Genomic DNA, 25,151 nt, shown 5'->3' on the forward strand with positions numbered 1-25,151 from the left:
ACAAATGTGTGTATAGTGTGGTGTCAAACTTCTGTTGTATGATGAGGGGAGAGGCGAGAGCGTGAAATCTTGTTTAGGCACACAGCCTACTTCTCTCGAATGGCACCAAAGAGATTAGATTAGTTTAGATTCAGTTTTCATTTCTTAGACCCAAAAAATTAGAAGATTCTCGTGAGTATGGAACATGTCAGAAAGTATAGCATAAAACATTTGAATATAATACTTACTACCCTGACCATTTGTCAGGAGATTGTCGAAATAGGTGAATACAATGCGGTAAACTGGAACTGCTCATATTTACAGAATTAACACACTGTCAGAATGAAACATTATTATGCACTATTAATAAATTTATCATACACAAAATAGCTAATTTGGAGGTTGTGACCAAGTGCTGTTAAAACTGAAATCTCACAGACTATCGAGTTGTAATTCCAAAAATTTCATTGCCAGATGCAAAGTTTATTTTGTTTGCAGATAATAATTAGCAAGTCAAGTACAGATTTAGAAATAACTGCTAATCAAATACCCACTGACCTTAACAAGTGGTTAAAAGCTAATTCACTATCATTAAACTTTGAGTAGACCCACTATATGCAGTTCAGAGCCCGTAAGAGAGTTCTTTCCAGCATGTGTATAACGTATGAAGACAAGCAGATCGAAGAGGTTGACAGTGTTAAATTTTTGACATTACAAATCGATAGTCTTTTAGAATGAAGTAAACATGGGTTTTAAAACGCATACCTTAAGAGCTGAGAGATATTCTTGGTTTTCAGCATTGTGAAACAAATCTCTTCTACTGCAAGCTCTTTGCTTTTCGTATTTTGGGAAGTGGTAGTAGTATGGGCCAAAACAACAACAAAATGTGCAGTAAACATGTGTTCTAAAATGCATACGTCAACAGTATGAGCACCTGTTCATCTTCGCTACTTTGGAACACGTCTAATGAACAAGTGCTCATAACTTTCAAGGTATGCATTGTAGAGCACGTGTTTACTGGACATTTTTGTTGTTGTTTCTATCCAAACTACCACTTCCCAAAATATGGAAAGCAAAGAGCGTGCAGTAGAAGAGATTTGTTTCACAATATCGAAAATCAAGAACATTTCATAGCCCTTAAGGTATGCGTTTTAGAGCCGTTGTTTACTTGACATTTGTGCTTCTATTATCGTGTACTTTCAGCAGGGTAAGTTAGCACCATCCTCTCTGAACACCGTGTAGATGGCAAAAGGAACTGCTTTGAAGGGAACAATACAGTAGTTTGAAAAAAAAATGATAGATAAACAATTTGTCTAATTACTTTTCTCACACACCTCGTATGTCGCGCACTATCAAGTTCGCTATCAAATGGTTTGAGTGTCCATTCCTCAGGTTTTATGCAAGCTGATTGCTGTTGGACAGAATGATGACATTCTTATGTATTAATTCAGGACCGAACGTTGCAGTTTCCGACAGGCTCACAGGCGTCACTGGATGCGGATATGGAGGGGCACGTGGTCAGCACACCGCTCTCCCGACCGTATGTCAGTTTACGAGACCGGAGCCGCTACTCCCCAATCAAGTAGCTCCTCAATTGGCCTCACACAGCCGGAGTGCACGCCACTTGCCAACAGCGCTTGGCAGACTCGGATGGTCACCCATCCAATTGCTGGCCAAGCCCGATAGAACTAAACTCTGGTGATGTGATGGGAACCGGTGTTACCACCGTTGCAACGCCGTCGGTGCAAAATTTAAGGGCGAAAGTAATTTTTGCATGATGCTGCCAGGAAACAAAGCTCAATGAAATCTGAACGATACACAGTAGGTAACTGAAAGAAATACGCAATGAGACGAACAGAAATTATACTTCATTTGAAGAGAATAATGACATTGAAGTCATCGCGATTCAAGGTGATCCAATAAAGGCGGAACATGGCTCATAATATGGTGTGCCGGCCGGTGTGGCCGTGCGGTTCTAAGCGCGTCAGTTTTGAACCGCGTGACCGCTACGGTCGCAGGTTCGAATCCTGCCTCGGGCATGGATGTGTGTTATGTCCTTAGGTTAGTTAGGTTTAATTAGTTCTAAGTTCTAGGGGACTGATGACCTCAGTAGTTAAGTCCCATAGTGCTCAGAGCCATCTGAACCATAATATGGTGTGTGATCACCACTGACGCTTCCTCTGCAACGTTCTCCCATGCTGCTGGCCATAAGGTTGGAAAGGAGATCTTGTGGAAGTGCAACTATTCTCCCACCATCACGGGTGACAACTGCTGGATAGCTGGAGGTATATGCAGACATGCTGCAATATGAATCCCACTGTACAGGATTTAAGTCAGGGGAACGAACAGGCCAGTCAATGCGCCCAATATCCTCCAGTTACGAGAGTTCCTCCACGTGCCGAGGTCGCACATTGTCATCCACAGGAAATAGAGTCAGTACAGAATGCACGTCTGAATAGCCACATATGGAAATGGTGTAGCGTCAAAATAACTTTGACCAATGTGTCTACTGTGATCAAAGATTTGAAGGTCAGTGCGCCCCTGCAACACTATACCATCCTGCCCCCCTCACCCATCCGCACCACACACCACAACACTTGGACCAGCAAACCGATGATGCTCGAGACTATTCCTGGGTGTATTACATGTTCCAATCTCTCACCTCCCCATCATAACATCAAAACTGGATGATCGTACTGACCTCCAGACCTCTGAAGGCGATACACTCACCTGTCAACAATATTGTGACACTGTACCTCTTCCCCACGCGGCTCTGACTTCGTGTTTCTGGATGACAATGCAGACAGCATCAAACTGCGCAGGCAGAGCACATTCGGCGACTGGACTGGCCTGCCCCTTCCCTCGACTTAAATCCCATCGAGCACGTGTGGGATACGATGGGGAGACGTACGTCCATATGGATCGACGACCATCCAGCCCTTGTCAATCGCACTGGTGGAGGAATGCAACGGCCTACCCCAAGAACTCCTAACCAAGCCTGTGCCCAGCACGAAGAGCACAATGCGGAGCATGAATTGCCGGCAGTGGCGACCAAACTCTCTATTAAAAACAGTGCCCCACCTTTGGTAATATCACGCCCCATATGCATCTCTCCAAATAAACGGAAATGTGATGTAGAGCCATAAATCTGTGGATGTCGTTAATTCAATCGTTACACTAGTGTCTTCACTCGAAGACTTGAGAGTTGCTCTCAATTTTAATTTACGATCATCATGATTTATGGCTCCATATGACATTTTCGTTTATATGGAGAGATGCATATGGAGTCTCAAGATGGCATGGTGAAATGCTGGAACTGGTAGCCTTGAAAATAAAATTTATAACATCTTAAGATACACGGCAGCGTGTCAGTTTCATTGACAATGACAGTTACTTAACCAGCCGGTGTCTCATGTCCATGATGGACTTATTTGAACAAGGTGGAACACATCTGACCCACAGATTACGAGGACTGTGTGACCTTTGCGGGAGCATCTGTTACCACATAAATCAGGAAATCTTGCAAGAAAGTGTCCAATCCACGCCAAGCAGAATCGTTGCTGTATTGCTTTCCAAAAGCAAACCAGCTAACTTTTCCTAAGGTGGGTGTAAAATTTTGTATCGTCAGTGCAAATTACTAAGCCAGCAGAAAAAATTGAATATTTAAAGGATGAAAACAGGATGACGAGTACGTGTTTGTTTAGAAGCCTCAGTAAAACGTTAAATATTTGTTACTTGTCGAGGAGATCTAACTGAGGGGGGGTATTTCCACCATGACGTGCATCAAGATCAGCAGATACGTTTAAGGTGCAATAGAGCAGCAAGTAGCCCAGTCAACTGCGTGGTCGTTTGACACGCTGCATCACAAACGCCTACTTGCCCGCTTTTTCTGGCGGCTGTGGACAGCACGGAGGCACTTGTCTGTGACAGCAGCTTCCCCGACCCTCGTTAAAGCGCCGGGCAGGAAACGCTAAACGACTTGCGACGTCGGTGCCGAAGCCAGCAAGTAACCGGCGCGCCACTTCCAGCTGTCAGCAGCAGACGTGTTGCAACCAGCGCTTCTTGCAGCTCCCCAGGGGCGACAGGGGATCCACATCAGACGACGAACCGTGCGCCCGCTTCTGTTTTACATCTCTTATTTTGACAGGAAATAATTCGTTTCTTGTCAATTGATGACTAAGAAGTCTACAAACGCCTTCCTATACGAACAACGAGTTATTTTAATTCTTTCAACTTCTCCGCAGTAACAGGTATCTTAGCACCACTCGATATTTCATGTGGTCTGGCTATACGTTTTCGCTGGAGACCAAAGATTTCCAGTTAGTCAAGAAAATTGCATTTGAAGGCCACTTTTGTACATTTTTTTTAATAATTCGAAATCTATGGTCTCTACCGAAAACGCATCCCAGTACAAAATTTAACTATATTAAATTTCCTATAGAAAGTCGTGTTCATTTTTCTGTAGGACTACCTGTTTACACAATCTGGCAACTGAATATGTAAATATTTCTTGTGGTTTTTGAAGGCGTTGCAGGTTGCATAACAGACATAGGTAGGTGCAGCTAAATCATTGTGTGTAATAACAACCTGTGGAAAAGCATGTATGAAAGTGAGAAGTCTCTACAATAGAAAATTAAGGCATTATAATAGAATTCTAAGATAAGAAGTCATTTATGGGTCGGAAACACTACTTTTATTTGGAAGCAAAATGGTATTAGAAGATTTGGAAAAGAAAGGAAGCAGAATTTTGTGAAAAATATTTTCTACTCAAGAACAAAGATGGCAACTGGGTTTTTGAGACAAAGTAAGGAAATATACTTATTCCATGCGATTGCAGTCTTACTCGGCATATTCCACTGATAAATTCTTCTCGTGATTCCTTAACTGCGGGTGAACACAACGTATTATTCTTACTACTCTCTTTTGTGCAATCAATAATTTCTTTCTGAGTGAAGAGTTATCCCAGTAAATTATTTCTTAAGACGCTATTGACTGGAAATATGAAAAATATGTCAGGGAAATGAGAAGGTACGAGTAGGAGACGAGGTACTGGCGGAAGTAAAGCTGTGAGGACGGGTCGTGAGTCGTGCTTGGGTAGCCCAGATGGTAGAGCACTTGTCCGCGAAACGCAAAGGTCCCGAGTTCGAGTCTCGGTCCGGCACACAGTTTCAATCTGTCAGGGAGTTTTATGTCAGAGGATTGATTCGTTTGTTTACTGAGCTTGACTCAGGATCCTTCCTTCACAGCTTTACTTCCGCCTGTAGCTCAACTCCTATCTTACAGTTTTGTATAAATTATTCAGCAAAAAGTTTTGCACAATTCTATAAAACTTAAACTTTTCTAAGAGCGTCATACGATACACGCAATCAAACACCTTGTGACGGTAAAAAATTTACCAACTGGCAATGCTTTAATATTGGTGTTATCCTTTTATAGAGGAAAAGGTATACCATTTACTTCTTGTCTTGAGCCAAACTCTTCATCTCAGAGCAGCAGTTATACCCAAGACCTCAGTATTTGCTAGGTATGTTGCAGTCTCTACCTTCCTCCACTTCCTTTGACCCCAGGACCTGTCTCTAATACTACAGAAGTTATTTTATGAGGTCTTAACACATATCACATCATCGTGTATGTATTCTGGCCAATCTTTTCCACATATTCCATTCCTAGCCGATTCTGCAGAGATGTTACTATCACATCCAAACGGATAGACACCCTGTTATTCTTCTGCATTCTTCGTTTTCATTTCGTACATCCCACTCCTATTTTACCAATATACGCACCTTCCCACTCCAATTTTACCAATATACGCACCTTAGCGCATGCTCCTAAGTAGCTCAGTGGTTAAATGGTACCCTACATCGTCGGTGAGTCCTAGGATTCTTAACTGTAACTTATCAATACTTTCACCTCTGGCATACTTCATTAATATGATAAATGTAGACTCCACGCTGTGGGTTGCTTTAAAGTGTATGATTAGTTTATTGGAGTGAGGAAGGCTAAGGAATATCACATCTATGAGAAACACGACAGGAAATTACTAAAATCTTGATGGTGAAGACAAACATAAATTAAGTTATGTAAATGCACCTCTGAACCCCAGATACCATGTTGTGGCCCTGTAATATACAATTAGGTTATACATACACTACTGGCCATTAAAATTGCTACACCAAGAAGAAATGCAGATGATAAACGGGTATTCATTGGACAAAGATATTATACTAGAACTGACATATGATTACATTTTCACGAAATTTGGGTGCAGAGATCCTGAGAAATCAGTACCCAGAACAACCACCTCTGGCCGTAATAACGACCCTGATACTCCTGGGCATTGAGTCAAACAGAGCTTGGATGGCGTGTACAGGTACAGCTGCCCATGCAGCTTCAACACGATACCACAGTTCATCAAGAGTAGTGACTGCCGTATTGTGACGAGCCAGTTGGTCGGCCACCATTGACCAGACGTTTTCATTTGGTGAGAGATCTGGAGAATGTGCTGGCTAAGACAGCAGTCGAACATTTTCTGTATCCAGGAAGGCCCGTACAGGACTTGCAACAGGCTGTCGCAGGGATCGAATGAAGGGTACAGCCACGGGTCGTAACACATCTGAAATGTAACGTCCACTGCTCAAAGTGCCGTCAGTACCAACAAGAGGTGACCAAGACGTGTAGCCCATGGTACCCCATACCATCACGCCGGGTGATACGCCAGTATGGCGATGACCAATACACGCTTCCAATGTGCGTTCACCGCGATGTCGTCAAACACGGATGCGACCATCATGATGCTGTAAACAGAACCTGGACTCATCCGAAAAAATGACGTTTTGCCATTCGTGCACCCAGGTTCGTCGTTAAGTACACCATCGCAGGCGCTCCTGTCTGTGATGCAGAGTCAAGGGTAACCGCAGGCATGGTCTCCGAGCTGCTGCAAACGTCGTGGAACTGTTCGTGTAGATGGTTGTTGTCTTGCAAACGTCCTCATCTGCTGACTCAGGGATCGAGACGTGGCTGCACGATCCGTTACAGCCATGCGGATAAGATGCCTGTCATCTCGACTGCTAGTGATACCAGGCCGTTGGGATCCAGCACGGAGTTCCGTATTACCCTCCTGAAGCCACCGATTCCATATTCTGGCCGGCCGGAGTGGCCGTGCGTCTAGGCGCTACAGTCTGGAGCCGAGCGACTGCTCCGGTCGCAGGTTCGAATCCTGCCTCGGGCATGGATGTGGGTGGTGTCCTTTGGTTGGTTAGGTATAATTAGTTCTAAGTTCTAGGCGACTAATGACCTCAGAAGTTAAGTCGCATAGTGCTCAGAGCCATTTGAACCATTTGAACCATATTCTGCTAACAGTCATTGGATCGCGACCAACGCGAGCAGCAATGTCGCGCTACGATAAACCGCAATCGCGATAGGCTACAATCCGACCTTTATCAAAGTCGGAAACGTGATGGTATGCATATCTCCTCCCTACACGAAGCGTCACAACAACGTTTCACCAGGCAACGGCGGTCAACTGCTGTTTATGTATGAGAAATCGGTTGGAAACTTTCCTCATGCCAGCACGTTGTAGGTGTCGCCACCGGCGCCAACCTTGTGTGAATGCTCTGAAAAAATAATCATTTGCATACCACAACATCTTCTTCCTGTCGGTTAAATTTAGCGTCTGTAGCAAGTCATCTTAGTGGTGTAGCAATTTTAATGTCCTACAGGAAGAATATATGTGATTGGACATGAGTCCAGAAACGCTTTATTTCTATGTTAGGGCTTAGTTTCCGCAATTCTTCAACACACTAATCATGGGAAACACACAGGAACGAATGTATCAGTACAATATGCAACACTTTCCTAAAGGAAATGTTCGAAATGCCCTCTGTTGACAAGGATACATGCATCACTCCGCCGTCGCATTGAATAACTGAAGTGCTGATTTATCCTTGGAGAATTGCGTATTGTTTCACAGCCTTCCACAACAAGGGCACAAAGACTGTACATCATGTACCGCGGTTTGATACACAAGAGCTTTCAAATGCCCTCACAAATAAAAGTCTAGTGGACTTAGCTCCGGAGAGCGTAGAGGCCAAGGGACTGGTCCACCTCTACAACCCATCTGTAAAGGAATTTGTTATTTAGAACACTACGAAAATTAAAGACTGATATGAGGAGGACCTCAGTAGTGCATCAAGTTCAAGTTTTGTCAAACTCGTCAAGACGCATATTCTAGCAGAACAGGTAGAGGATTATCTAAGGAAGCATGACAAGCTTCTCCAATGAGCCTGGGTGCAAGAACATACGACCATAATAGTCACCAACAATGCCGGCGCAAACGATGACAGAAAATCTTTGTTGATAACGTGATTTCACAATTTCGTGGGTATTCTCTACAGTCCATACGCGCATACGCGCTGGTTGTGAAAATTTACGATCAGTTGAAACGAAAGCTCATTCGTGAACAGCACACTTTCTCTGAAATGAGGGTTGACACACTGTTGAATGAACCATTCACACAGACGTTTACCAGTGCAGCAAAATCAGACGCTAATAGCACCTGAACACGTTGTACATGGCTCGGATACAACAGGTGCCCATTTAGAACTCTCCAGAGAGTCGTGTGGCCGACTTTACTTGTTGAGGTTAATTGCCATATCCTGGCAGTACAGTAGTCGCAAACCGTGCGAAGAAGTTCCCCCTCCAGTTGAGGCGTCCTCGTTCATCTAGGCGTCCCCCAGTCCCGAGCAGTAGGCTTAAATGCCACTTGCTCCGTAAGACGACAATCAACTGCTTGAAACGCTCTCTCGCTGGGGCACCGTGGCTCTGGAAATCTCTAAAAATTAAAAGGCTGAGCGCCACGGCCATTACCATCTGGTAATCCGTAAAGCAAATGGGTATCTGCTAGATCCGCAATCGAGTACTCTTCCAGTGTACTGTACCGAAAACCAAGTCCATGATGACCACCAAGCAGTTGATGCTACATGCTTGCGTAGCTTGTGATGAACACGAAGCAGTTGATGCTACATGCCTGTACAGTTCGTAACAAACACTAAACAGCTGATGCTATGTGCTTGATGCTAGTAGAGCAATGAATTTAGTCCCACTTCACACTAGCAATGAAATGAGTCACTTGTCAACACTAACTTCTTTTGATTGTAAAAACAATGACCGTGAAGCTAAGAATTGCAACTCACCGTACATTCAAACGAAACGTAATCAAAAGGATATTTTGAACATTTCATGTACGGAAACGTTTCTTGCAATGCTGATACGTTATGTTTCTGTGTTTCCCATAATTAGTATGATTAAGAAGAGAACTAGGAAATAAGCTCTAATACAGAAATAAAGCGGTTCCTGATCTATTTTCATACAACACTTTTATTCCTATATGCGTGAGGAATGTTTTCTGAAAGTTTGGCCAAAACTTTTATTACGCCAGTTCTGCAGAGGAACCCCTCACTCACCAGGCCCCCGCATTTCCTGTGTTGTCAAATCACTACACTTTTTATGCTTCATAAACTGAAACGCAGACGATGTCCTATGTATAACGGGAGAGGTTTAAACTTGCATGTGCACTAATTATTTTTTCCAAATAGAAGCACCACTAATTGACATCCCTGGGGTTGTGAAGCAGCTGAAAGGGTTGAAAATAAATAAATCGCCAGGTCCTGATGGGATTCCAATCCGGTTTTACAGAGAGTACTCTACTACACTGGCTCCTTACTTAGCTTGCATGTATCGCGAATCTCTTGCCCAATGTAAAGTTCAAAAAATGGTTCAAATGGCTCTGAGCACTATGGGACTTACCATCTGAGATCATCAGTCCCCTAGAACCTAGAACTACGTAAACCTAACTAACCTAAGGACATCACACACATCCATACCCGAGGCAGGATTCGAACCTGCGACCGTAGCGGTCGCGCGGTTCCAGACTGAAGCGCCTATAACCGCTTGCCCACACCGACCGGCCAATGTAAAGTCCCCAGCGACTGAAAAAAAGCGCAGGTGACGCCTTTATATAAGAAGGGTAGAAGGACGGATCCTCAAAATTACAGACTAATGTACTTAACATCGGTTTGTTGCAGGATTCTGGAACATATTCTCAGTTCGAATATAATGAATTTCCTTGAGACAGAGAAGTTGCTGTCCATGCATCAGCACGGCTTTAGAAAGCATTGTTCCTGCGAAACGCAACTCGGCCTTTTTTCACATGATACCTTGCGAACCATGGATGAAGGGTATCAGACGGATGCCTTACTCCTTGACTTCCGGAAAGCGTTTGACTCGGTGACCCACTGCAGACTCGTAACTAAGGTACGAGCATATGGGATTGGTTCCCAAATATGTGAGTGGCTCGAAGACTTCTTTAGTAATAGAACCCAGTACGTTGTCCTCGATGGTGAGTGTTCATCGGAGGTGAGGGTATCATCTGGAGTGCCCCAGGGAAGTGTGGTAGGTCCGCTGTTGTTTTCTATCTACGTAAATGATCTTTTGGATAGGGTGGATAGCAATGTGCGGCTGTTTGCTGATGATGCTGTGGTGTACGGGAAGGTGTCGTCGTTGAGTGACTGTAGGAGGTTCAAGTGGCTCTGAGCACTATGGGACTTAACTTCTAAGGTCTTCAGTCCCCTAGAACTTAGAACTACTTAAACCTAACTAACCTAAGGACATCACACACATCCATGCCCGAGGCAGGATTCGAACCTGCGACCGTAGCGGTCGCGCGGATCCAGACTGAAGCGCCTACAACCGCTTGGCCACCACGACTGTAGGAGGATACAAGATGACTTGGACAGGATTTGTGATTGGCGTAAAGAATGGCAGCTAACTCTAAATATAGATAAATGTAAATTAATGCAGTCGAATAGGAAAAAGAATCCCGTAATATCTGAATACTCCATTAGTAGTGTAGAGCTTGACACAGTCACGTCGATTAAATATTTGGGCGTAACATTGCAGAGCGATATCAAGTGGGACAAGCATGTAACGGGAGTTGTGGCGAAGGCGGATAGTCGTCTTCGGTTCATTGGTAGCATTTTGGCGAGCCGTGGTTCATCTGTGAAGGAGACCGCTTATAAAACACTAATACGACCTATTCTTGAGTACTGCTCGAGCGTTTGGGATCTCTATCAGGTCGAATTGAGGCAATTTAGAGGCGGGCTGCTAGATTTGTTACTGGTAGGTTTGATCATCACGCGAGTGTTACGGAAATTCTTCAGGAACTCGGGTGGGAGTCTCTGGAGGAAAGGAGGCGTTCTTTTCGTGAATCGCTACTGAGGAAATTTAGAGAACCAGAATTTGAGGCTGACTGCAGTACAGTTTTACTGCCGCTAACTTATATTTCGCGGAAAGACCACAAAGATAAGATAAGAGAGATTAGGGCTCGTACAGAGGCATATAGGCAGTCATTTTTCCCTCGTTCTGTTTGGGAGTGGAACAGGGAGAGAAGATGCTAGTTGTGGTACGTGGTACCCTCCTCCACGCACCGTATGGTGGATTGCGGAGTATTTATGTAGATGTAGATGTACGTGTAGACATATTCAAAAGTATATCACAAAATCATTTCCACTTCTGTATCAAAATCACCGAAGATTTCTTGCTTTCGAGGCACAACTTTAACGATTGCACACCGTCGATCATAGTTAAGTTAAATGAGAGTAACTAACAGTCTTGACGGTTCTTGTCCAGCGAAGCATTATAAACCGAACTTTCTTTTCTTTGCAGGAAACGGGTACATAACGACGCAGACCCTGCGGGAGATCCTGCGGGAGCTGGACGACAAGATCACCGAGGAGGAGCTAGACATGATGATCGAGGAAATCGACTCGGACGGCTCCGGGACCGTTGACTTTGACGGTACGCACAAACACCTCTCTGGCTCCAAAGTAGCGGAGTACAACACTGGGCAGCAAATAATTGTTACAGGTCCACCACGAATCAATAACCAGGGTTGTTACCGGCTGTAATCTAATACCTCTCAATATCGCGGGGAAAAAAAAACGGAGTCAGGTCTTCTGGCCATTCTAGGGAAATTTTTCCGATGTATATCTCTTAAGACACCGAGGTGTACGGGGTATTTCAAAAGGATCATCCGATTTCACAAGACAGTATCGAAAGGCGTCAGTCCGTCCTATTTTCAAATTTTTCGTGGTTTTATAAATTCGTCTTTGTAATCAGGTCGGTAGAGTATCTTTTCTCTGCCTGCGTCTTCTCATATTATACATGCTAGGGAGGAATACCAAATGGGAACAGACAATGAATGTGTTTCATTCTCAGTTTTACAGCAAACTATGCACCTGTAGTCACTTATCTTTAACATGGACAATCGCTGTAGCGAATGAAAGTTGGCTTAATGAAAAACGCGTGCCACTGGATGAATTCAGGTGGAAATTCTTGACTGAATTTTGCAGTGGAAGCCCGAGGAATCCGGTTGGATGTGAATTTAGAAGACGGCTCGAATAGCACCGCTGAGTCACGACAGTAGTCTGCCCAAACGTTTTTAAACGTGTGGCGACGTGCTTGTATCTTCGAGACCCAAGCGCCGAAGATGGCGTGTTCGAATTTTGGACGTTAAACCGAGTGTAAAATTTTGAGGTGAAAGAACTAAATATTGTCTCTACGATCTTCTGACTGGAGGAGGAACCTGCTACCATCGGCTAATGTATCTTGGTGATTGATCAGTTTCGCCTCCCTCCAAGTTTCTTCGATCTCTGTGTGTAGAGCAAAGCAGTTTGGATTTTGGACAGAAGTTACAGGAACGCTGCAGGCACGTCGCAGCATAATGTCAGTGCTCCGTGGCCACGAGGGCTGCTTCCGAGTGCGGTTGAACGGCGGTTTTGGACGGGAGTTAGTTCAGGTTTGAGTCTGGATCCTCGAAAGCGATTAGCCCCTATCGTGAGGAGCATTTCGGTATTTCGGTACTCTCAAAAGGTTTTTTTTTTCATGATTCTTTTTGAAGCGAGTCACAAGTCGTCTCTGACGATCCCATCTTTACAGGAAAGTGCTGAATCTTACTTTCGAGTATTCTATAGGAAACGTTAGCGACAGCCCCGGATATTTGCTCAAGCCCCGCCCATTTACCCCCCTCCACACCTACCCCCCGCCACACCAACCAAGAGCGCATCAACATGATCTTTGGTAGTCCTCGTCGCTGTCGTGTTTTTGTTCGTCGTTTTTTGTTTTACCGCGATTGTTCGTACTAGCAGTGTTGTGCTGTTAGTACTTCTTAGCAGTTTGTGTAATACTGTCAAAATGAAGCATAGATATGCACTCTCAATAAAGTTATCATACACAAGGTACCTAATCTTGACTGTTGTGGCCATCTGCTGTCAAAATTGATATCTAACAGACATTAAAGTACGATAAGATGTGTTGGAATGACACTGACGAAATTATGTACATATTTTTAACAATAGGGAGCTTTAAAGCTCTCAAACACTGAAGAAGAACTCAAAGTAATCTCATGTCTGCTATAAGCAAGCAGTCATAAGAGTTCACAAGTAAAAATTCACCCATTACACAGGCAAATATTAATGAAGAATGTCACTGTATAAATATCTGACTGCTTGCATTACGCATTTCTACATTATCCCACTCTTATATTCTTTAGTCTTAATGAGGGAATCAGAAACAAACCAAGACATCGACTTTGCCTTGTTTATGCACAACATTGACTTTAGACAATCGAGACAATGGACAGCGTCCTTGGCGATACTACCAATTAATATTTCCCGAAATAATTTCTTACACTACGAGAGGTGACGGAAATTTGCGCTCACTGCAGTTAACAAATATCAGATTTTTCGATATAGTGCAGATGAAAGCTCATGAAATAAAAAAGACAGTGTGGATACCATTTTTATTTTTCTTTCTTATTGATGATTTTTCAACTCGCATATTCAATGAACATATTTCTAATTCTTTTCACAATGGTACCGTAAAAACTGTATTTCGTACTAACTGCTGATTTCCTCCCTTGTTATGGCTGGCACATCTGTGATACGAACAACTTTGATGTTGGAACATGCGGCAGACCATGGACGGAGCTTAGGATATGGATTCGTGTGGAGGGGGGTGATTGGGCGGGACTTGTGCACCGTCCGGGGCTGTCGCTAACGTTACGTGTATTCTATGGGTTTCAATCTCTGTGTGTGAGCAACTGCGCGTTCCCGTTTCGTCCCTTTGTAAACCCAATCCTTGCTGAATAATGATGATGATCGACAAGTTATTACAGATTGCCTGTAAGGAAACACAGAGTTAGGATTTTATATGAATGCCGGACATTTGCCACACTTGCCCCTTCGCCAGATAGCTTGAGTAGCGATCCCTCAGGTAAGAGACGCCCTTCCTCGTACTTCTTCTGTCCGCTTTCAAACCGCCGTCTCCACATCTTACTCGATACAACCAGGAAGTAAGGGACCTTCTTCTTCCACGTCTTGGTGAAATACAGAGTATCATTTACGAAATCGAAACAAAAGCAATACCAACGGTTATGCCAGTATGTAATTAGTTCTGCCAAGTATAAATATAGATCCCTCTGTCTGTTCGGAGCTTCCTTTCACGTTTACTGATTGCGATAGAAACAGTCCGTCGCCATGGGAGCAACAAGAAAGTAACGATGAAAAGAGAATGCGAATGTACGCTAATCATTTCTTTTTTATCACTGCATTTGTGCCTACTTTAATTATTACAACTGCATGCCCAAAAGACAATAAGGAAAGAAGAAATGGGCATGTGAATGTTTGAAAAGAAGAACAACATACTCCATATTACTTTACTCTCTAAAATCCGATATCCCTTGCGCCGAAACATTAGTTAATAAAGTGTTCAAAACATGACCGAAAATACGTTCACTAAACAGAGATAAGAACATCTATGATTGACATGTCGTCTAAAGTCGACGTACAATTTTAAAATGTTAGAAATAAGGAAATGAAGTACTACAGAATGCTATGCTTGTAACGTACGTTATTGTTCCACATTGTTTACCTCTGGTATTTACAGCGTCACAGGACAGCATCCTAGGTTTTGGAGGGAAAAACCGTAATTGTAATGATCTGCACTAAAACAGAAACAAGAACCACAACTTAAGGAAAAATAATGTAATGTGTGTTCCAGCTCACAAGCGACATTGGAGCAGATAGTCCCTGTGACTTAGTATGGGCAGAGGTTATATTCGACAACCAGAATAAATTAATAACTGACTTCCTTTACCGACCCCCGGTCTCAGATGAAACAGTTGCTGAACAGTTCAAAGAAAACTTCAGTCTCATCACAAATAGGTACCCTACTCATACAATTATTGTTGGCAGTAACTTCAATCTACCTTCCGTATGTTGACAAAAATTCATTTTCAGACCCTATTGTAGATAGAAAACAACTTCCGTAATTGTTATAAATTCTTTTTTTAAAATGTTTATTCAAAGCAGTGTAACTTATTTATGATAAATGAGTACAATACTTCAAGTATAAGTTAAAAGAGGTAGTATAGGATGATGTATATGTGAAATGCAATATATTCTATAGTAAATTCGTCTAAGTATTTGAAGAGCTTTGCTAAAAAGTTATCCAGAAGTATATTAAGAAAGGAAGTATGCATTGGATAACTAAAAAGATTAAAATTTGACGTAAGAGGAAAAGGGAAATTTATATAGAGACCGGAATAAGTCAAGATTCGACGTTACTTGCATTCTGCAAAAAATACTGTTATATTTTACGGAAAGTCATTAAAATGTCCAGGAACATGCACATCTTGACAGAAATTAATAATACAAATAATAAGATTAAAACTATGTGCGATATTGTGAAACAGGAGACAGAACAACCAGTTAGTGTACAAGACACCGCAACAATTATGCTAAAAGACGATGTTGTGTCTTGTAACTCACAAGCTGCATGTATTCTTAACAGTCACTTTAGAAAGGTAACGACAAAACAGCCATTCGACGGCCAACACCGCGGTTCCTGGTGTGTCCGCTGTGCCGTGCGTGTGATCATTGCTTGTACAGACCTCTCGCAGTGTCCGGAGCAAGTATGGTGGGTCTGACACACCGGTGTCAATGTGTTCTTTTTCCATTTCCAGGAGTGTATATTTCACTTCTCAGTCTTGACATATTATTCTGCGCTTCCCGTCAATTGTTCGTGTGATCTTTTTTTCCACGTTCTTTTGTCGATCCTCTGACTGAAACTGCTTGAATATTATGCTGAGTGCAACGTTGTAGAAGCTACAGAGCACTGTGAAATATCTTGAGTAAAGCGTAGTTTTCTTGTTTAAATTCTACCTTTGTTGTACATGTTGACACCTTTCAAGCTGTAGTTATTTTCTTGTGAACTATTTTCCACGGCTATTAAAAACATCGTATTTATTTTGCCTAAGAGTCGTTAGTATGGAATAATGCAAATTTCTATGATTCTTTCTCTGGTTATCAGGAACCCACTATTTTGTACCATGCTTTATCTTTTTTTTAAAAAGTTTACTTACTGTTCGTAACTACTAATGTGTTTGCTTATATATTTATTTTACCCCGAAAGGGATTTCAGATCTTCTCTCACACTTGACCATGAATGCATCGAGATTTTATTCTTTTTCTGATGTGGGTATGAAATGAGTTAGGCATGATAATTTATTTAATACCAGTGGACATATTTACTACTGTAATATCTACCCTATTAAAACAGTACGAGGGCACTTCCCGTAACTTTAAGATATTATTGAATAGAAATGATTATATGCAGAGTGTCCACAAATAAAGTTCCAGTTTGGAAACGCGGCAGAATGAGAACCACTGCTCAAATGACATCAAATTTGTACAGCGTATTATTGACGCAGAAGGCTCGCGTCCTGGAACAAAAAGAAAAAGAAAATTAACGAAAACTTTACCAACAGATGGCGCTGTAAGTGTCTTAATGTAAATGGGGTCGGCCTCAAACGACAGATGAATCGCAATACGACGGCCGTGGTTTGAGTTGCACGTTACACCATAAGTACTGTTCAGTGTACACGACTGCACAAGTTCGGCAGACAACAGTTGTGGCAGTGTTAGACAGGTCGATTCACCACGGCAAGGTTGTACCACATCGGATGCGAAAAATCGGTTTTTAACTGTCCACAGGCCAAAAACCGCATAAAAAACAAACCGACTATGGGTCTTAATTGTCCTGGGACCAAAAACGGAGCCGGCCAGGGTGGGCGAGCGGTTCTAGGCGCTACAGTCTGGAAACGCGCGACCGCTACGGTCGCAGGTTCGAAACCTGCCTCGGGCATGGATGTGTGTCATGTCCTTAGGTTAGTTAGGTTTAAGTAGTTCTAAGTTAAGTGCCATACTGCTCAGAGCCATTTGAACCATTTTTGAACCAAAAACGGAATAAAAATCAAAGTGACACAGATTTTCGATTGTACTGGGACAAAAAACTGCAAAAGAAGCAAAATGGGCTCGGTTTCTAACTGTCGTGAGACGGGCGCAATTCATGTTGAGTACGCTTTCCGTCATTGTCTGCCACAAGTTGAAATGGAGATATAGCATGTCAAACAACAGGTCGGAGTGTCTATGTGTTGCGGAATGGGTGCCTTCAATTCCATTACATTCGTATAATTTGAGCATTGAACACAACCAGCAGACAATAGAACACCCAGAAGTCGCACGGATTAAGATCAGGTGATATGCACGGCCAGACTGTAGGAAAATGACAGCTGGTAATTCTAGGATTTCCGAAATTCCCCTGCAGCGGCCGCTTCACTGGCTGTGCAATGTGCGGCTAAGTACCATCTTGCATAAAAATTACCCTACCCACACGTCCACTCTGTTGCCACACATCCATGCTGTTGAAGCGTTGGAATGACGCTGGTGCACAAAATACTCTCATAGTGCTTACTGGTGACGGTAAGGATAACAGGACCCACAGGACTCCTCTCCTCGAAAAAATACGACCTTACGATGAATGATGGCGTCAACCCGTACTACACAGTCGCCTTTGCAGAATGAAGTGGTACCGGCTGATGTTCGTGCGGGTTTTCCATTGCTCATATTCTGCAATTCCTTGGAGGTGGAAATGGGCTTCGCTTGTCCACAGAATATTCTATGGCCATTCGTTGTTCACTTCCATATTAGGAACAAATTCCGGAGCGAAAGTTTGTCTTGATAACATGTCAGCAGAAAGCAACTGCTGAAAATGGCAGATTTTGTACGGACAGCAACGCAGCATGTTTCGTAGGATTTTATGCAGCATGCTCACAGGTATGTGCAACTGTCTGGCAATTCCTCTTGCAATGCATGTTTGCACAGCGCCGCTCGACCTCTCCTGCAGTGCTGTGGCAACATCTTCGACAGATGTCGGATCAACTGCTTTCCTCCCTCTACCACAATGCTGTTCAAGAAAGCCTGTCGTTTCGAAGTTTGTAATAATTTTCTCCAGATCCTTAGCAGACACCTGATCAACGCTTTTTTTTCATACCCTTGAGCGCCCGTAATTTCTGTAGTTGTACTAGCGCACAGTCACTATTTTGCATGAGTGTTTTACCAGCAGTGTGCGATCCTTTATGGAGACATGTTGGGCGTCTACGGCGCAAACTCAGGGACAGCCGTGAGTTACGCATCTGTTGACGTGCATATTCTGGCGCTTACTAATGGTAAAAGCTTCGCTGCATGTTTTTTGTTCGCTGATGCTCCCCCCGCGTCAATAATATGCTAATGAAATTTGGCGTCATTCTGAGCGGCAGTTCTGTTTCTACAACATTTTGAATTTGGAACTTTAATTATGGACACAATGCACTAACAGAACGAACTGGCAGCAGTATCAAAATAATCAAATCTGGCGTGTCATTTGGCCTGAGGAGAAGTGAAAAATACTACAGAAGAGTTAGAAGAAGAAACGAAGAAGGAGAAATGAGCAGGAGTAAATGAAAAACATATAAGGATGGGGAAAGCTGGAAGAGTTTTCACATTGGAAAACAGATACAGCTTGGTACACGAGGCCTGACCGAAAAGAAAGGAGACCGTGCTTTCATTCCTGAGGACCTACTTTACGTGGCTTATCAGTATGCGACGCCTCCCCACCAGGAAAGGTCGGACACGACGCAAGATACAGAAGGACTAGACAGATTATGCCAATACGTCAACATTCGAAATATATTAGGCTGGTGGCTATCATCTTCACAGTGGTTCCCATTTCAGCAGACACACTTATGCAGTCTATCCTCCCGCTACGTGGAGGTTGCGCAAGAGTTCCTCTGCTGTTTCCCTTCTGAGAAGATCAATTTTGAATAAACTTATCATAATGTGAGGAAGTAACGCACGGTCGGAAAGAATCGCGCACTCACACATCACAATCAACAGCTCTTCCTCGTAGAGTTTATACCGACAGGGAAGCTATGCCAGTGATGAAAGGAAACGTTTAGTCTCCTATTGAATGCGTTCTGATTTCGAGCCACATACGTGCTAAACTTTGATATAAATGTACACACGTACTTTTGGATGCTTTACGCTCTGGAGTTTGGTCGATAGTTTATAGTTTCCAAGTAGTCGAGACCGATGCCGACATACCACGCAATACAGACACCAACGTTTTCTCAGCTGAATAGCGCTGTAGTCAGCGGGAGACGGACAGTCCCAGAATTAGGGAGCATAGGCAAGGAGTTCATGTAAGCGAAAGACGTATTGTGACGATAAAAATTACTTTTATTGAACTTTGATCTTACTTTTATGTAGGTTTAAATTAATTGTAAACGTTTCAATACGTTGTAACGGTAATGACTAAAATATACGTGGATAGTAAATTTTCTAGTTTGTCTTTGAGTATGTGTTTTGTAACTTTTCGAGTATTAACAAAACAATTAAAGTTTGATCACCGCCGTGATGAAGTACTACTGACAGAAGAAAACGGAACAATAACAGCAGGGTGACGACGTTCCCCCATACTCTAAACTTCAGAGAAAAAGGTGTTCATGCGTAAGTAAATTCTTATATCTTATTTCCCTTTGCTCTAAACTTAAGGAAAAAGTTGTTTGCTCTTAATTACGGTTTCAGATTATATCATTACAGGTCGGGATTGACCTATGAGGTCTTGAATATCTTATTTGTATCTGTCAGTTGGTAAGGAGAAATTGAGATTTCTGGAATTTCTTTATATAGCTTTGCTTCCCGACGCTATGCAAAACTGTCATTTAGTTAGTGCGATTTGCGATTTTCTGATTACCGTTTAAATATAATGACGATAAATGTTTGAGGTCATTTGGAATAATATTTTAATAACTATGTAGATGACGTGACGTCATTCTTTAACTCCTAGAAAAAAAGTGTGTTAATTGTGCGTTTATGAACGGTCAGTGTCGCGATCTGTGATTACGATTCGAGAAATAATTGATTTGACGAAGTTCAATTGCACACAATCGCGTGGGGCGAATTATGAGTTTTGAAATGATTGTAGATGTATGCAGGTCAATTTCGTGACGGGTAAGTAAGCGTTGCGAGTGTGTCGCCGTATCAAGACTCCTGCGCCACCGATGGTTTGCTTTAAACTCGTGAAAATACTATTTTCGCGAATTCTTAACTATTGCGAAAGGGCAGAATACTTGATGGGTATCCCACTGTTAGTGGGCCATTCTGGAGGACCAAGTTTGGACAGAATGATCAATTTCAAAATCCAATATAAATCCTGTTGATCGAAGTAGCTCAAACGCGGTTATCAGCAGAAACAGTGTACTACTTTTCATGCACACGTTTGCACTCTACATCAAGGTGTGGATGATTTGTGGGTGCGAAATAAACATTTGAAAGCATTTGATTCAATAAAAGGAAAGATCTAAAGAAGTTTATTAGTATATTTTGTTATTTCATGAACAGTGATATTTTCTTATAGTGGTGTAAAGCCTTACGTATTATTAATATTGACAGACTGGTCGTAAGTGCTCTCGTTACAAGTCGAGTTTTGGGCCTGATTAAGAGTAGCTGGTTCTTAGAGTTTCAAAGATTAAGTGAAGAATAAAATCGTACTTAAATAACGCTGCATCGAAACCCACTATACTTTATTAAGCTAGCTATCCTGGAATCAGGCACCGTGGCCGTGTAGTTGTGTGTTGTCAACAACAAATAGGTAAACACAAACATATTCTCATGCTCTGATATCGAAGAGGGAAAGAAGAGACGATAACGACGACATACACGTATACATATACAAACGGTATACGTGGCGCCTTACAATACAACACAACGACGTCACGGTATAACATCAAATTTCAGATGGCGAAGACAAAGGAAAAAACCATAGAGAGCTAAATGAACTGAAGAAACCCTTAAAATAAGGCAGTAAGGTAACTGTAGTCAGGAATATCACTGAACAGCGTGTCAAACGACCTAAACATACCGAGAATTACACTTTACGATCGATCAAAATCAGATTCAGAGAAGAAACATTTCTTGGCCAGAAGATCTTTTTTTACCCTGAGTAAGAAGGAGAATTAGTCAACCATGTGAGCCGGCCGAAGTGGCCGCGCGGTTCTGGCGCTGCAGTCTGGAACCGCGAGACCGCTACGGTCGCAGGTTCGAATCCTGCCTCGGGCATGGATGTGTGTGATGTCCTTAGGTTAGTTAGGTTTAACTAGTTCTAAGTTCTAGGGGACTAATGACCTCAGCAGTTGAGTCCCATAGTGCTCAGAGCCATTTGAACCATTTTTTCAACCATGTGACTACACTGGCATAATTATTCTATGACATTTCTCTGGTTGAGTTACAGCAAAATGCCTATGACCTTGTCGAAACGCTAGGCCTTCATCACAATTTCAATAAAACTAGCAAAAATGGCTGGTGAATGTATTTATAGTTTTAAAAAGAGCAATCCCAAAATTAAGCTTACGAAAACCATCAGCAACACCTATCAGCAGAATTCTAGGTTTCAATAAAACTGAAGTAGATTTATTTTTTTCCGCATTGAACACCCCTGTCGAAAGACGTTCTGTATACGTACTTTGAAACAGGTTAAGGTAATAAAATGATTAGAACAGGAATTTTATTTCGACTGTATTTCATACTGCCGGCATTACGCTGTAACCAACAATTGGCAGACTTAAGGCAATGTTTATACTGTATCGAAGGTATTCTAAATCTTTCTATTTCTCCGGTACAGCTACGCATCTACCTGGCTCACACACAGTGCCACAAATTATTCCATGTCAGTGACAGATTATAAAAAAAAAAAACGAAAAATTTGTTAATGTGTCGGTATTTTTCCAGCCTCCCCAGCGTCATGTAATCTTCAGACATTCTCATTTCTAATTATTTTTCTTTTTTTTACACACAGTACGCTAATGAAGGTCACTTATGACAGTCCAACAAACACGGTTAACGAAAAAAAGCACCGAGAAGACAGTCAGGGATTTCCGGCTGCTGCAAAATTCGAGATTTCGGTTAATAACACAATGTTAACATTACACTTGCTTGCAGTTTAATATCTTTGTTATACCACGAAAACCATGGCAGGCTTTGATTTTCCTCACACACAATGCCGGCTGTATTCAACAATGTGCGAATCTCGTAGAACACTCTTTTTAAGTTATCTGAGGAAACAACGGAAAACAGAAATCAAGATGGCTGATGGCTCAAAGCACATCCCTGTACATTTCAAATCCAGTATTCAGCCACAACGCAGCACCATTCTGCACGAGCCGCACAGAAAGTACTCACAGTAAGTGCTTGAGCTACTACTCAGAATTACTACTGACTGGTCAGCCTATACCCTACATCTGAGCGGCCTAATTTCACACTGAACTGTATGTGTGATAAAACTGTGTGGTACAACGTGTCAATCCACTCCATCATTGTTCTGCTGCTGTATTCAACCAAATGAACTAGGTAAGAAACTGGATACAACGACCCTTATACAGGGTATGACATGAACAGCTGAATGAATTAAAACCTGTGCAAGATGCGCATGGTGAGGGTAGCACGCTTCGTAGCTTTTGGCAGTCATCAAAACCTGATTAAATGCACATCGTGTTTCAGCAGTAATACTGGCTATATCGCTACACAGGCGCAACATTCTTCTCATGCCAGTTCGACTTTGGAAGAAGTCGGAAATTCTCTCTATGACAACGAATGTTGGATTGAAAAACTTTGGAACGACCGCACGAGTTGCCGGCAAGTAGTTCCCATTTTCCTCACGATTTTTGCAAACAACTCACAACTTGTAGATAATGTGAGAGATTCCACATAGTTCCTGGCATTCAGTTCGATCACATCCTCTGATGCACCAGTTAAGGCCTCCCAATTTTAATCAAAGGGCAACGTATAGTGGCAGCCTACTGGATAGAAGTTTAAGGAGAAACTAAACACGGCAGTCAGCACTTGAATAAATCATAAAAATGAAATGTTAGACAGCTGAATCCACAGTTATAGAGCCATTGGTAGCCACCAAGCCACAACTTTTGTCTTAAAGTTACAGTCAGCTGCGGTGTGAGATAACCTGAGACTTTTTCTAAAGTGATAAAGCAAAAACGTAATTGAAACAACTTTTTTAAAATTGGCTACGCACCTGATCTATATAGATGATCTTCAAGTTTCCGACATTACAGTAATGTAACATACACCCATGTGTAACTCAGTGACTTAAATCAGTCACTGAAGTTACTCGAATCTGTTACTTAAAGCACTTGTTTAAGTCTCTTAAGTAAGGCACTTATTCGAGTCCTTTAAGAGTGACTTGACAAAGCCACTTAAATAAGTCACTTATATCAGTCACTTACGTCACGTAAATAAGTCCCTTCAGTAAGTCGCCTAAGTAAGTCATTTAGGTGATTCACTTAAGAAAGTCACTTCAGTAAGACACGTATGTTTGCGACTTCCCTTTGTGATATTCTCTGAAATAGGATATCTGTCCGAAATACCTTCAAATTTTACAAGCTGGCTCTAAGAACTTGATATCTATGAATTTGACGAGTCTTATTTTTGACAAAGTAATGTTGTGCATGCACTGTTGATACAATGAGCAGTGTGAGCTTTGGTAAGTGTGTGTTCTGAACTTGTGCCTGTCTCGTTGCAGAGTTCATGGAGGTAATGACGGGTGGCGATGACTAGAGAAGGCGGTCTCCTCGAACACAGGATCTTCGCTGCTGGCTCCTCCCCAGAAGACAACATCAACCACTGCAAGTCCTCTGTTGGCCAGTCCGTGTACATCAACAACAAAAATCGTTAATAAATGTTTACAGGAACAAGTATTTATCGAATTCTTATTTACTGAATATGCAAACACTATTTCGAATTTAACTAACCATATTTCACAAATTAGGCTACTATAGAACCCACATCTCAAATTACAAATGTTGACGGAAAGAGTTACGTCTCAATAATAATAGAGCTTCTTGTGATATTCTTCTTCTTTGCGCTGGTGCAGGTGGTTTGTCGTTGGTGTTCTCCGACTTTACACTTTAGCTATAAAATACAGCACAGTTAAATGGAATAACAGCTACAAACGTCTATAACTATTTAATGCATGTCAGTACAGCAATAATAATTACAGAGAATTTAAAAGAAAGTAAAAAAAATAGCTTTACCAAGTTATAAGGGCTCTGATGACTCCCTTTGGTCATACACACAACATTAACTGATAATCTATTTCACGTCACACGTTCTGAAGCATACATGTAGTTACCGAGCGGAACGCTTAAGAAATGCGCAAACTGAGTCCTGGAACGGTTTCTGGCAAAGGAGGCCTACACGCAAGGTCTCAGACGACTCCATAGAACGCTATCAGTGTCAGGTACGTAGGTATAGATGACGAAGATGAAAACACTGCATCGTCATGACCAATACGAGCCATCCTATGGTTTGGAAGACGTTAATTTTAAAAAAAAATGCGAACCTCCATACCATAACGTGGGATTGGTCAGTCTTACTGAAAATCTTCTCGACTTGTGATGACAGAACAACAGTTCTAAATTTTTAACACGCAGAATGCCTTCCGTACGGAGCCCGCCATTTTCGCTTAAGGCACGGAACTTCCACTTACGCGTGGCCCTTTAATGGTGTTGCTCAGTGTATACATGGCTGGCGGACCGCCATCACAGTGTCAACAGTCCTGCTTCTTCCTCTGTCCTACTTTCCAAATTTCGCAGAAGCTGTTCTGCATATTTTGCTGGACAATCACTCCAGGAAAAAACATATTCGCAGGCTGAAAAGTCCTGGCAGATT

The 25,151-nt window shown here is 42.3% G+C and overlaps 1 protein-coding gene across 1 annotated transcript in view; it reads left to right on the forward strand.

The window, feature by feature from the left end:
* LOC124788168 (troponin C, isoallergen Bla g 6.0101-like) overlaps positions 1-24,178 on the forward strand; it is a 110,609-nt gene extending 86,431 nt beyond the window's left edge. The window contains exons 5-6 of the mRNA XM_047255321.1: positions 11,701-11,832; positions 24,004-24,178. Of these exons, the coding sequence (XP_047111277.1) occupies positions 11,701-11,832; positions 24,004-24,038 (167 nt within the window). The 3' untranslated portion in view covers positions 24,039-24,178. The remainder of the gene's footprint in view (positions 1-11,700; positions 11,833-24,003) is intronic.
* The last annotated feature ends 973 nt before the right edge of the window (positions 24,179-25,151 follow it).

The sequence above is a fragment of the Schistocerca piceifrons genome, chromosome 3 (genome assembly GCF_021461385.2).
Source record: "Schistocerca piceifrons isolate TAMUIC-IGC-003096 chromosome 3, iqSchPice1.1, whole genome shotgun sequence".
In the NCBI taxonomy this organism is placed as follows: Eukaryota; Metazoa; Arthropoda; class Insecta; order Orthoptera; family Acrididae; genus Schistocerca; species Schistocerca piceifrons.